General features: G+C 35.6%; 1 protein-coding gene across 4 annotated transcripts in view; it reads right to left on the bottom strand.

Annotated features, from left to right (window-relative positions):
* Positions 1–723: 723 nt before the first annotated feature.
* The window catches only part of Epac (Exchange protein directly activated by cAMP), a 110,030-nt gene continuing 96,687 nt past the window's right edge, over positions 724–14,066 (bottom strand). For all 4 annotated transcript variants that reach the window (XM_090382822.1, XM_090382823.1, XM_090382824.1 and 1 more), the window contains 14 exons: positions 13,840–13,949; positions 13,626–13,711; positions 12,258–12,336; positions 11,788–11,932; positions 11,587–11,681; positions 10,816–10,955; positions 9,327–9,473; positions 7,976–8,073; positions 5,892–6,017; positions 5,605–5,783; positions 4,997–5,291; positions 4,591–4,645; positions 3,132–3,183; positions 724–2,661 (listed from right to left, as the gene is read on the bottom strand). In XM_090382822.1, coding sequence (XP_090238948.1) covers positions 2,589–2,661; positions 3,132–3,183; positions 4,591–4,645; positions 4,997–5,291; positions 5,605–5,783; positions 5,892–6,017; positions 7,976–8,073; positions 9,327–9,473; positions 10,816–10,955; positions 11,587–11,681; positions 11,788–11,932; positions 12,258–12,336; positions 13,626–13,711; positions 13,840–13,949 — 1,680 coding nt within the window. In that variant the 3' untranslated portion in view covers positions 724–2,588. The remainder of the gene's footprint in view (positions 2,662–3,131; positions 3,184–4,590; positions 4,646–4,996; positions 5,292–5,604; positions 5,784–5,891; positions 6,018–7,975; positions 8,074–9,326; positions 9,474–10,815; positions 10,956–11,586; positions 11,682–11,787; positions 11,933–12,257; positions 12,337–13,625; positions 13,712–13,839; positions 13,950–14,066) is intronic.

The raw sequence follows: 14,066 nt of genomic DNA, 5'->3' as shown, positions 1-14,066 counted from the left end.
CCTCAGCTAAGTTGCAGTTAACAAGATACTCATACTGGCATCGAATCCCATGACACGTTCAAGATCACTTAATCTTTCCTCTTGCGCTTTCTGGCATGTAGCATCGGTACATATCTGCCTACCAGATTTATACCACATGGTACAAAAACTTGATGATGATAATAAATTAGCGCTCCATTTCATGAACAAGGTAGGCGTACTTAATAAGGTGGCCACTCAGTGTAGTTTGAGTGAAGATCATTTTGTACAAGAGTAATCAATATAGGACTTGAAAAACCCCCCCTCTGTCGATATATTTCCACAATCCAAAAAGTAAATCTGCTTTCAAATGAGTACAAAAATTATGCATCTTCACTGCATGGGCACACAGCGTGTTTCGACTTAATTAGCCTAAAGTTATTGGCAGTATTGCTTAATATTTAATTACTGGAGGTAGATATATTGTGTTAGTTTATAGGTTTGTTTCTATCCACTCTTACCATTATCGCAATCTTGCACGTACTTGTTTACAACTTTACCTTTTCTGTATGGTTCCCGCATTGCTCGTGAGTTAATACAGTAATAAAAATATTTATGAGTACGGATATTGACGATGACCTTTTATCTAAAGTCATCGGTATCCTCTTGATGACGTACTTTCACATAACTTACCTTTTATGGCACTCAAACCAGAAGCTGTGTGAATATCGATAAGTGAGTTCAACACATAAGATGACACTCGTATGAAAATCGAACACAATCTTTATTTGCAAAGACGCATCGTATAATAATAATAATAATTACAAGTTTCTTAACGACAGCTAGGTTACAAACGTTTCATAAGACACACACACACGGACGAGATATATATATATACATTACATACATTCAGTAGAGTTGGAAAAGATATCCAAAAAACGTACCAAACTTTGTACACTGTAATCAAACATCCAGTGAGATACGTTATGTGGTGTAATGGGTGGAGAGGGTTTCTGGGTCTCACCACGGATGCATTTCTCGAACAGGAGAGGGAAAAAAAACAACAAAAAAAGTGGAAGACTAGCAATGGACTGACCCTGGTCCCTTTACTGCTGTGGTATTTTTAAGTCCCTGCATAAAATTGGAGAAGTCTCACCAAAAATGTGACGTTTGTGGAGGGGATGTAAAGTCAGCTCGCAAAGGATGAGACACAACGAGGGGGACAGTTAGCGAGATGGACGCTCCCTAAATGTGCACGTAACATTCTTTTCTTTTTTTTTCTCTCTCTCTCTTCGCAGGGACCACCGTCGTGAGGTATGTGCGGGTATGGTAGAGTTCTTAACCCATCCGATCTAGTATTTACACTGGTTTATTTATTTTTGATGATGAAATTTTTCTTTGATAAAATTAACAAGGCAACTTTAGTATCACGAATAAATTCCAACGTTTTAAAAAACAAAAATCTTTTCAGCTGCCCACAGTGTCCTAAGATGGCAAAGAAATAATCAGACTAACTGGTTATGGGTAGAACAAAGGGCCATCTACTGGCCACGTACTTCAACTGACAATTGAAAAAGAGCAGGTGCTTGGACAGTTGAAGTGCTTCATTTACTTTGTCATTGAACACCAAAAACCCGAAGACTTATTGTAATTATTTCCAGAACGTTCTAATACTGGAACACCATCTAGCGATCCTTTCTTTTCAATACTTTCGTACCAGAAACTTTGTGACGCATAGTCGCTTTGTTTTTGTTTTTTTTAACCAGCACTTTTGAGAGGACGGTATGCATTACATTGACCGGATTTTAGTAAAAGCTGGAAATGCGGCTGTTCAAGGTATGCCGATATCTTTGAAGAACAGTCCATTAAGGAGCAATAGAAAAGCGTTGTTTTGTTTTAAATTTCTTAAAGATCTCTCAACGAACATGAAAAACACTAACCAACATTCATATAACTGCAGTTTAGAATTAATATAGCAATCATCAACATGATACGAAAAAATGTAACAGTCTGTATTTTTCACCAGCGAAACGTACAGCTCATGTGACTCCAAAATGTGCCCTCCCTGTCCCAATTAAATAAACTATATATTAGCTAAGGTTGTTTCGAAAGGGCAGGGATTTTTCTTATGGTCCTAAATAGTTCTCTTACCAATATTGAAGATTCATTGTAGTTTGTCCCAATTTATCCCCTACCGAAAGAAAAAAAATTAAATGATTGATGCACAAATTCTAAAATTGTGACTTCCTAATCCTCTGCCTACATCTATTTCTAAAAGAAATATTGCTAGCAGTATCAAAGAGTGACTCTAGTCATTCACTAAAGTATTTTTTGTTTTCACACGGGCTGCAATCCTTAGCTGCCAGAGGATATTCAAAAAAAATGGTAGTCTTCTCCTCTTTGCACATGCGCGCACATATATATGCGTAGTAAGCTTTATCCGTTTTTTTTTTTTCTTTCTCTCTCGGAGGAAGGAACACAGCAGGGCAAGAGCTGACCAAGGCATTTGGTTCGAGATGATATGATATGTTTGGTGCGAATTAAATGAAGGCATGACGCAAAAATGGATGACCACATGACAGGAGAGGTGGTGCATTCGAACAAGAGAACCAACTAGTCCACTAGATTCATCACGGCCGCCGTGGTTCTAATGTGTGAGACAGCTGAGTCAGGAGTCGCTGATTGTCTATTATCCTTAGATTCCTGAAAAAGACAAATGAATACTTAATTCAGAACACTTAATGGACAGGGTGTCCGGGAAGAACCATCATCTAGGCAAAGGTATTTGAGTTCATGGAATGGATTCAGTTTCTACACCCTTCGATGAAGAGTGAACCCTGTGCTTAAGTAAAAACAAGAAGTCCATGCTCGTGAGACCATGAAATAAGTTCCATACCAGGAAATCTTTCGGGTCCAGTGGCGAGGTCTCGTTCTATTAGAAAACTACCTTTGTCCGTATATTCCTCTTCTGTTGGGATGCATCTTATGGAGAGAAAATACAGTAATAGCACTGAAAGGATGATTTTTCTCCGAACACCCTGAAATGTTGTTAAATTCTAATGACTAACTAAAGGCGGTTCTTAGTGGTTAATTTAAATGCGTGGATTTAAATGCATTTCTTCGTTATTTTAAAACATAATGTGAGCTTAACCTTTTTACAGAATTCCACTTACCTAATATAGTTCCTGACATCCTGTTGTGCCTTATTAGGAGGTGTATCTAGCACTGGAAAATTACGAATAAAGACAATTAATTTGCATAAATAGTAAATATAAAAATATGAAAGTTTTAGAAGAGATAATTGGTATGTGAGCAGTAAAAGTTTTCCAGTGTGTGGGAGGATGGATGGATCAATCAGTGTCAGCCAGTTCGTTAATTAATCCGATACGTAGTCTTGTATTATAAGATTACACAGAGAACATTATGATTTACGATGTTTATCATATTTGGATCAATTGTAGTTAACTTAATTCTTGCAGGTGGGTTTTGATGGGGTGCAGCCAGCGATATAAGAAATGTACTATAGAATAAACATAAAACATTTCTTATATCTTCGCATGATGAATTTTAAACTTTTAGTTTGATGTCAGACATGGGTTTCTTTGGACGAATATGGTGCCAACTATTTGATCATTGTGAAATGACTATCAATTGAGTTATGAGGCGCCTTTATCATTTATTATTGTAAAAATGGATCTCATTGTCCTGGAACATCTTAAAGGAGAGTTCTGTTCCATCTTCATTACGCACTCATTTCTCTCATGAAAAATAGCGCAAAAGGCGAGAATTATACCTTTGGAAGAAGTGGTAAGCCAATGATGAAACAACTGAAGAAATATTTGACTAGTTTTAATATTCAATTGCTCTCAGGAAACCGATTTGAATTATTGAGAATTCTTGAAAGACCATTCTTACAAAATTTCTTTCGACTTATCTCCTTTCAACCTTATTAAAATTCAAATATCCAATTAAAAGAGAGGTTTTCAGCATTGATTCAAGACCTTAACAATGTCTGAGTAATTTTATTTCTCAACTAGCCATTATAATCGAAATTGAAGGTGGTCAAATCAAACACTTGAGTTTGAGGTTATGTATACTTTTCTCCAATATTTTCATAAAATTTATGTTAATTCGAGAGTGAGATCAACACTTAGCTATTAGCATATCACTGTTTATATTCTATCTAGCTTAGTTCGTACTCTTTCGAGTTAATATGATATTTCCTGCTCCATGGAAACACTACACCAGAGAGGAAAGGTCAAAGATAGGAAATACTAAACTATTACCATCTGTGGATCATTAATATAAACTCGTAGCTGTTGTAAGAAATGCGCGTTGTGATATATTTTATGTAGGTATAAAAGGAATAAAGCGAAAATTTGAGGATGACCATCTTTAACACTATAAATAAGCATTTATCTGGTAATTGGTAATGGAATACTCCAATAGGAAGTACACTTCCTGTTTAACAAATTTATACAAGTACAGGACTCTCAATGTTACTGATAGTATCAGACAATTCCCCCTCAAGATTTTTACACACGTATTGGACAACTTAGAAGGGAACAAACTAAATTCGCTATTGTCAAAAAGAATGATACATTGCTGGATGAAAAGCAAGTTGTCACTCACCCAATGGTTGACTTCGACAGTGTCGGAGAGTCCGTAGGGTCTGAGCAATCATGTGCTGCAATACAAAAAAGAATAATAAATAAATAAACAATATATATGTTTAAAGATTTTAAATAAAAGCGAGTTATATGTCTGTTGTCTTGATCGTAACTGTCAGTCAAATTTAAGGTAAAATATATTTTTCTTTTCATTCTTATGGCAACTGAATGCATTCTGTTAACTGTCATCATAACTTCATCTTATTCTAGTTAACTAAAGAAACATTATCGGACATCTAGTGTACAATTATTTCTTGACAATATAATTTTATGCTCAATTGAGTGTAAAAATTCCGTGGAGTGGACGTTGTTAAATGTACGTTTTGATTTCAAACGTTTCAATTGCAAAAACACAAAAATCAACTTACCATTTTTTCAAAGTTTACCAGTCCCTCCATATAAGTCTTGTTTCCCTCGTGCGAAAAAGTCATGTCCTTCAACAGGAGAGGCATAAACGGAATTATAGGAGGAGCCATTTTAGCTACAGATAACCTATACCTCCTATGATTTCTAGATGGGTCTATAAGCGTCTCGAAGTCTACAAAAGTCCGTTTTAACTTATTGGGAAGGCGTTCCCAGGTCTGTGATAATCGGCTCACCGCTACATTGCTTAATCCCATCACAATGGCAAAGAAACTGTTAAGGTTTTGATGTTCCCTGCAACTAAAAGACCATCATTTTAGAAGGCTGTGTAGGAAGGTTCTTTTAACAACAAAAATATAATTGAAACGTTTCTGTTCAGGAGGATATTCGTGGATTGCTATACCTGGATATGAAGCTTGTTTTCACTGGAATATTGTTCATTAACCCACGATCAGAGTAATATGGTGGATTACTCTGATCAATCCTCACCCAATAGAGAGTCATAAACGCTCAACTTCGTATTCAGGTATATTAGTATATTTCAAATGCATACTATAGTGGATTAGAAGCAGATGAAGTGGATGTATCTAATAAAATACACGAATTTACTTACTGGGCTGCTATTTTGATGAATTTCCTGAGCAGTTGGACTCGCCTGCTGAGCGGCGCTGCTAAACACATTTCCGTCACCACCCAGAACTGGACTTCATTAAACCGACGGAGAAAAACATCTAAATTGGACATGATTTTACGGAACTGGTGACGACCAAACACTTGGTAGATTAGTTCATACTGAAAGACAACAAAAACGATTTAAAAATCTTCTTATGGTAGTCGAGGAAGAATAGAATTCAGTCAAAATCCTTACTTCAGTGCTCTGAGAACTCCAGTGCTACCTACCTCGTGGACACAGGAGAAGAGATCCCACTCGTACAACGTCATGTTGTAGGCAAGCTCGTGAGAACTCAATGTTTCTAAGATGACACCCGTACCTTCAGATGGACCATCTTGCTCGGGCAGCGTGGTCTGCAAACGAATAGAATCCATTATAAGAAAGTATTCTGAGTATTTTACTCCCATCAAACAACAATACTCCATTTAGCTTCAGTAAAATAGGATTAATTAACCCAAATAGAAATTGGAGAGGGATTTCCTTTAATAAATTAGTAGGTGATGAGTATACAAAGATAAATTAATATTAATGCATGGGCAAAACAAAAAAAAACTCGTTGATTCTCTTCTTTGATTCTCCTTCAAAATAACGAATCCGTTTCGACTGCATCAAACGCTGACATTGATTAAAAAGCCTTCAGGTAATCTTAAGTCTAGTTAAGAACTTTGTGATACCTTAACCACGGTAATTAGCGAGAAAAAGTAACAAAAGTAGCAATGGACGGTGAAGGGTCGTTTTTCGGAGTGACACGTAATTAAAATGCGAACAGGGACCCGCTTTCTTGACGTACTTATAACGGAAATCACTTGAATACCGACGATGCACGAAACTAATTTTAATTTTACTGTACCCACCAATAACTACTGTTAAGTAATTACAACACAATCAGATTTCTAAATGCGAAGAATAAATTTAATCGAAAGAAGTTGTCGGCTTGGTTTCAAGGCACTCATAATGGGCTCCACATCTTGGTGACGTCAAGAACCATTGATTTCTTATTAGGAAATAAGAATTACAGCGCGAAAGTACTTGCAGTTTCTTATATAAAGTGTTGGAGCAGCTTCGAGGAAGAATTCTAATTTCTACGCAGAATAAACCGTTCTTATTCTGAAAACGTCTGTAGCATCTCATTCGTTTATCCAAAGAGAATAGTTCTCAGAAATTCGCGTACGTGATAGTTATACGCTTTAAGCACCTTCATTTCGAATTTAAATTTAAAACCCACCTTCTCTCTAAAAGGAAGAAGGTCATACTGATCTACAATTTACAGTTTTATGATAACACCAGTACATCTTTCCACAAAACAAGTCTGATGAACTGATTTTAAATAACTCGATCTAATTCTAATATTTTCGAAAGCGTTGATAAAAGTGGTTTATATTTTTAAAAATTCTTTTGCTTTTTTAATGCAAATAGGGTGAACTTGTCAAAATGTACTGTATATAGCAATGAACATTCATTAGACAGTTTTCAGAGAGTATTAAAGATAAATGGTAAGGTACACAAATATTCAGTCACTCACTAAATCAAATTATTCAAGATGGCTGTGTAGAAAATAAATCTTCACGCTAATATTGCAGTCTAATTTTTTTTCTTTTGAAAGTGAGCATGTTGTTGATAATATCCTCGTAGTTCTTTGATTTAAAAATGTCTAAAAAGTTTTTCGCAGCCCTCTTGAATACCAACTAAGTTGCTATTTCTTTCTAAGACATAAAAGTAGCGAAGCCATTATATTTCATCTGATCTGCAGTCCACTGAAAACACTAGAGAGGAGAGTTTAACATGACTTATCTCAAATTTTGAAACGTAAAGAAAGTAGCCACCACCCTTTAACTATGGCCTTAAGATACTTTTCATTAAATTATTATTATTTTTCAAATTTAATTTTTATTTATGCTAGTCCCTTTGGGGACAGGATTCGCTGGTCTCCAGCTTACTAGAAATGGTAATTTCCACTTTATGGTACCTATCCTCGGATTTCCTGGGTATGGAAACTTCTGGGATCCACTGGTATTGCTCTCAGGTATGAGATCAATTCATTGTGCCCACATTTTTCTAATCTAATGATAGATTTAACTCTACATGCCCATTTTCAGGATGTTTTCTTAACCTCTTCAAAGACTTTACAAGATCATGTTCATAAAAGCGCCTGTTAGAACATTAACAGTAAAACTATTCAACAGATAAAGAAAATAGACTTTTTATTTATCGTGGAAATCAGAAGTACAGTTGTCAGACTAATATTAATTATTAATTTTATTTATTAAAGCCATTTACTACTCTTTATTGAATAAAAGAAACTTTATCTTACCAAGGCGTCCAAGTGATCGGATGGGGACAGAAATATTCGTCCGTTTACACTCAACCCAGTGGGAACACTGACTTCGGCATCTTTGAAAACAACCCGTTCTAGTCAAAAGATAAAAAACTGTGGTGTAGTACACAATCATCTAGACTAGACTTTTGGTGAGTCATAGAAGACTTATTAATGTCTAAAATTCATCTTTAAGAAACACTAAGATTTCAGAACCAATTTCAACCTCCCCACTGTCATATAACTCTATGGTGATATCTCTCTCCCCCTTGGTTGTTATTAACCGTAATTGACAGATACAACAAAATTAGATGTCTTATATTTTTCATTATGAAAGAATTCACAAATCTTTCAAAAATAGGGTTAGAAGGTAGATTTTTAGTGACCAAGTGGGAGAGGAAATCAAGTGAACTGAAACATTAAACGAACAGTGTTGATGCTTGTCCAGTACCATACAATTCTTCGGTGAAAAATCCAAATAGTTGCAAAAACTGTGGAGGAGCACCTCCACAGTTTTTGCAACTATTTGAAAATCCCTTCAGAAAGAGAGAAAATTTTCTGCTTTTTAATCATTGATTAACGGTTAACGCGGGAACATTATTTTCTGAGGCACCTGTGAGGTTCCCCGCCAACATTGTCGAGTTAAAAACTTCTACAGTGACATTGCTCCAGTTCTGTACAGCAGCTTGCTTACCTCCTTTGTTGCCTCCCTTAATATATCCTTTAATTGGATAGATTCCATCCACCCGAGGCGCCTTTTTTATGTTTAACTTCAACAATTTCTCTTCCACTTTCCTTTCAGTTATCACAAAATCATTTAACTCCCCTTTACAGCTCGATAAACTTCTGGCATCCCCTTCCCCTAAAGAGTTCCCCATGTGTGAATGTAGATGCAAAATACCTATTCAATTTGTCGACAACCTGAGCAGAGTCATCAACAGTAGCCCAATGTGATTCACCCCTTCCTTCTTTGTTGTTAATATAAGCATAGAAATATCTGCTACTTTTCTTTGCATTCTTTGCCAAAGAATTCTCATAATCTGCTATAGCTTATCCTTACATCCTTTGTGACTTAATTACAGACTAATTTATATTTTGAGATTAAAGTTTCTGTTGAATTCGCATGTTCTACATTTAAAATAATAAAACAGAGTGGGTATTGAAAGTTGTATGGAAATATAAAATCCCATATTTGCTTGCAAGCTACAAGAGGGCTCTACTTCACTTTTCGGTTGATTCTACCAGCAGAATGATAACTTAAATTGATTCTAAAGATTACAGAATGAAGCAAAATACATTATTTCATCCACACACACACAGAATAAAGCAGTAAAATACATCTACTTACCACCCGTGGACTTCACCTCCACTAACACCAAGTCATCCTTCAGACTTAACTTTTCAGCAGCGCTCCTTTTGATTATTTCTGCCGTAGCACCAACGCGAGTTTTAAGTGTGGTGTAGGTGTGATCGGCACAGTAGACACGGAACACAACTGTGGAAGAGAACACAGGGGTAGTTAAGGACAAAGAATAAGAGTTGCTTGCTGATTACTTAAGAATTGGGTTCAAACGAAGAAGATGTACAGGATTTAAGTTCAAAGATGAATAAATTGATGGTAATTCAGTAATAATACACCCCACCAAAATCAAATTACTCCATACGCTATGATGAAAAAATTCGACAGCTTCAAACCAAGACATCTTAGTTTCATCTTTTCAAAGGTTTTGCAAGAGCTGATCGTTCCGATGAATCTGACCACTGCGGGACGTTGAGGAGATGGCTGCCATAATGTTTCATGCGCCACCCACAGATATCTTTCAAGAAATTGCACTGTTATAGAATTCAGGTCCTTCGTGTTTGTTTTTCTTTTAATAAATCAAACCATTAAGGGTAACTGCAGATTTCATTCAACTATGTTGTCTAAAGAAACAAGTCCCACAGGGTTCTGCTCTTGGACCACTTATTTTTATAAGCTATATCAAAGTTTCTTAACCGTTGAACCGCGGCACCCAAGTAGTTCAGAGTGGTAACCTGGATACATGATGTGGAATCCTTTGGGGTGTCTGGGAAGTATAAATTCTCCATAATGGCTTAGTCGAACTCAGCTCTCTCACTTGGAGAGAGATGAGTTCGATTCCTGTCAGCGGCTATAGTAATTTATAAAGTTCTCTTCAGCCGAGGCTACATTTAACCAATCTCAGGCAGGGAAGAGATCGCCCCGTGAGTTATTGGGGGTTTCAGCCCCTAAACTGGCCCCTGAACGCACAGAAACGGATGTATATGACAGCCACAGTAGATGGATATAAGCGACAAGCTTTGGTGCAGTTAAAATAAATTGTCTGAGAAGTATACGTATTTTAATATATTTTTTGCCAGGTGCATTCAAACGAACAATAAAAAACTGCAAATATTCCAAAAGAAATGTTTGCAGTTTATTATATATTAATGCATGAAAATTAGCGATACTTAAAATGTATACAACTTGAAAAGGAACTTCTTTTTGGAGAGAAAACATCCCTAGATACAAAAATTCACTTGGCGATATTTTCTCTCTATAAAAATCGTTTTTAAAATCTTATAATAAAAACAGGGGTTTGGGCAAGATGTCAAACCTTTCATGTTTCTTAATATGCTAATATTGCTGTGAGATGAAATATTATAACGTAAGACAGACATATGTAATACAAAGCTTAAAGATGATCTTTTCTATTTTTATTCAATAAAATAGAACATGACAGCTTCGTACTAATAATTCTGGTAATCTTAAAGTCTGCAGGAGTGGCAGAATTGAGGAACCGTTTATTTTTGAATGAAAAAACCCGAAATGAACTTACTTTCATCTGTGGCCTTTATGGACCTCCTGAACTCCCCCGTTTCCTCATCCTGTGACTCACAAACCGCCAGCAACTTGATCTGACCATAGGGACCTACTTTCCATCGCTGAGGTACTCCGTTTTCGACTTCTCTTTGGAACCTAAGTTAATAAAGGTGAAAATTAAAAACTACGCATTTTGACAGTAATCAGAACGTTGTAAAACTCAAAACACTTGAATTAATTCCATCAAATTATAAATTAAAAACCAGAATTAAAGTTATTTAGGTGACTGATTCTCAATGAGTAGTAATGTCTTAAGACTACAGGTTTATCCTGGAGCTTTTAATTAGCAGTTTAACCGAGGAATTAGTAAATTGTTGTGATGTTTCGGGATGAAATATTATTCTAAATAGAATCACTCGTGGGTAGCATAGTTGGTATAATCACCATCATTCCCACACCGGGTGGAAAAGACTTGAGTTCAAATGACCTGAAGGAATTTTTATGGGACTTTTTCAAACGTGGTTGAGTTAGTCGGTCTCGGGCGAGGGTAGCATGGTTTTTTCTCCCGGAAACTCGGGTTTCTCGTATGTTTACCCTAAGGACAAGGGTTTCAGCTATTACCAAGATAGCTCAGTAGGGTTAAGTTGCTAATCTTCGACTAAGAATTATTTCGTCCACTGCACTCACTACTTGAAAACGATGATTGATCTGGAAACCATTATTAGATTGTTAAACTAAGTTCTTCACTTTTCTGTAAGGTATAACATTAAAAATAACGAAATCTTACTTTTGTTTGGCTTCTACTATCTTCATCACAGTCTTGAGTTCTTCCTGAAGGCTACCGTACCTCTTACAGTCCTCCTTCACTGCTGCAAGCAGTTCCTACATGAAAAAAAAAAAGAACGTAAGACAATAAGTGATATTGTCTTAAGATTTTTATCTTTTTGTCTTAAGAATTTATATTATTTAAATAATTTCGTAGCCTTACGTGCAAAAAGGAACTTATACTGGTATCTTCAAAGAAGGCATCTCTGATTATTGTTGCCCATTGCTGAACGAACTGGATAGCTCTTCTTTTGTTTGCTACAATAAATTCCTTCTCTTGCCTAGAGTTGGCTACATCTATCCTATAGGTGAATAAGTCAAGGATATTAACTGGCGATTGCAAGAATGATTACTACAGATATTACAAAAAGTGCTGGAAGGAGGGATTCTTCAATTACAGAGAGTTAACTTATGTTGTGGAGTTATTATTGGTTAGAAATGTGAGCTTACTTTATCTCGCCTTCAAATTATAACTTTCTCTTATTTTGAATAATATAAGGGTGCCTCGAACTAAACCTTTGCCAAATACTGTGTTCTTAAGTAACCAAACAAACGGATATTAATATAAAAGTGAAAACGAGATAGATGGAAGATCGATCTATGATTAGTTTATCTGATAAATAAAAAGGATATTGTCTCATGAGCTCCGGGCACAGCTGATGACTGGGCATAAATATTACATGAGTTAGAAGGAAATCTTCTAAGAAAGTATCTAAAAAAGAAAACAGATGTATAAATTAATGGTCGGTTCTTAAAGAAATATAATTGAAGATTTAAAATCTAGTTTTGTTACCAAGTCAAAGTTATCTGCTCAAAAGTATTGTATGCAAATAAATCTTATATTATTAAAAACTTCAGAAATTATACACAATGCAATATTATTTATTATTCACCTCAAATGGGGAGAAATTCACCCCTCACGAGACAGGACGAGTTTCAAGGAGGAAGGAACGTATTAAGAATTTTCTTTAAGTTCTAAAATTGTCAAATGGCTCGTTCCTTTTATGGAAAGGTTATTAGAGAGTTTGAAAACTATAGTGGCAAAAAATTAACGAATCCCTTACTAAAACGATATGGACTATAAGAGTCCATGTAGGCATAATAATAAGACGTCTGATTCAAGTGAAATCACTGTTGGAAGTGACTTATTGAAAATACCCTGGAAGAAGCACAGAAGAATAAACTTAATTAATTGTTTTCACGAGTAAGTCTCAGTGTTTTTCTGCCAAACTGTTGACCTTTCTTGCTTTTCATCCTGTCTTGTTTTTATCCCCATAATGCGTTTTTTCTTCTAAGAAGCAAATCCAAAGCTACTTGTTTATTCTCGGAATCTTGTAATTGCAGCATCCAAGTGTTCATTAAGGACTATTAGGAGGCCCTTCAAGGAGTCCCCTAATAGAGTCTGTACTGAGCCCACCTACAACAAATTACAGCCTTAACTAAAAGAGGAATGTTAATGTAGTAATGCGATAGATAATTATGCTACCTTCATCCAGACCTAGGGGATGTTTTTAGCAATAAAGTAAGAGATCATATGTTGGAAAATTATCCTGATTATGGCGCAGGCTGTTTTATTTCCAAGATTAGACTGCAGAAGAAGAAAAAAACGTTCCAACTCCTCCCACACGTCAATAACACACGAGCCATATCATCGTTTACATCTGCTGCCATCTACCGGAGAAATCATTAAACACTCACAGTTGAAATTTTCAGACTTTTCGTAGAAAGACTGTATGCATAATATTTGAACGACAAAAAAAGTACATTAATATTTAACTACGTTAAATATTAATGTATTATTTAAAATAGTAAAATATTATATTTTATTAAAATGTTATTAAATATATTTTTTATATTTTAAATATTATAAAAATATATATCATTTAAAATAATAAAATTAATATTTAACTACGTTAAATATTAATATACAAATCCTACGCAAATTAACTGTTCTAATTTTATTGTAATAAACAAAGGCAACGTATCAACATTCCAGCTTACCTGTTCCATCATCACTACGTGAGTCTATCCTCGTTTCCAGTAGGTGTTCCAGCATTTTCTGAGGGGTTCCAGCCATAACCATGTACCTGAATTAAAAGAAGAAAGGCATATTACTTCAATAAGTTATCGCTAACTGAACACTGTCTGTATTTTAGAGGAAGAGAACGAGACAAAAACTTACTGCAAGGTTTTCTTTAATATTCGGTACACTTACTTGTAATGGGAATGCGAGCCATCTGTAGCGCGTCCGTCAGTAGGAATCTTCTGGAGAAGCAACACATCTTGGCCGTGTTCCTTAAGCCTCACTGTGTTGGCTTCCACATCCTGTGAAAGATATAATTATTAGCACACAAAAAACTCAGTTTTCGATTTTAGTACAAAGAATGTCCGATAGATGGCGAACTAATACTAGTACCAAGACTATCCGATAGAGGGCGAACT

Source organism: Mastigoproctus giganteus, chromosome 10 (assembly GCF_048544385.1).
Source record: "Mastigoproctus giganteus isolate SK-2022 chromosome 10, ASM4854438v1, whole genome shotgun sequence".
Taxonomy (NCBI): Eukaryota; Metazoa; Arthropoda; class Arachnida; order Uropygi; family Thelyphonidae; genus Mastigoproctus; species Mastigoproctus giganteus.
The sequence above is the reverse complement of the archived record's forward strand: the minus strand, read 5'-3'. Positions and strand labels throughout refer to the sequence as shown.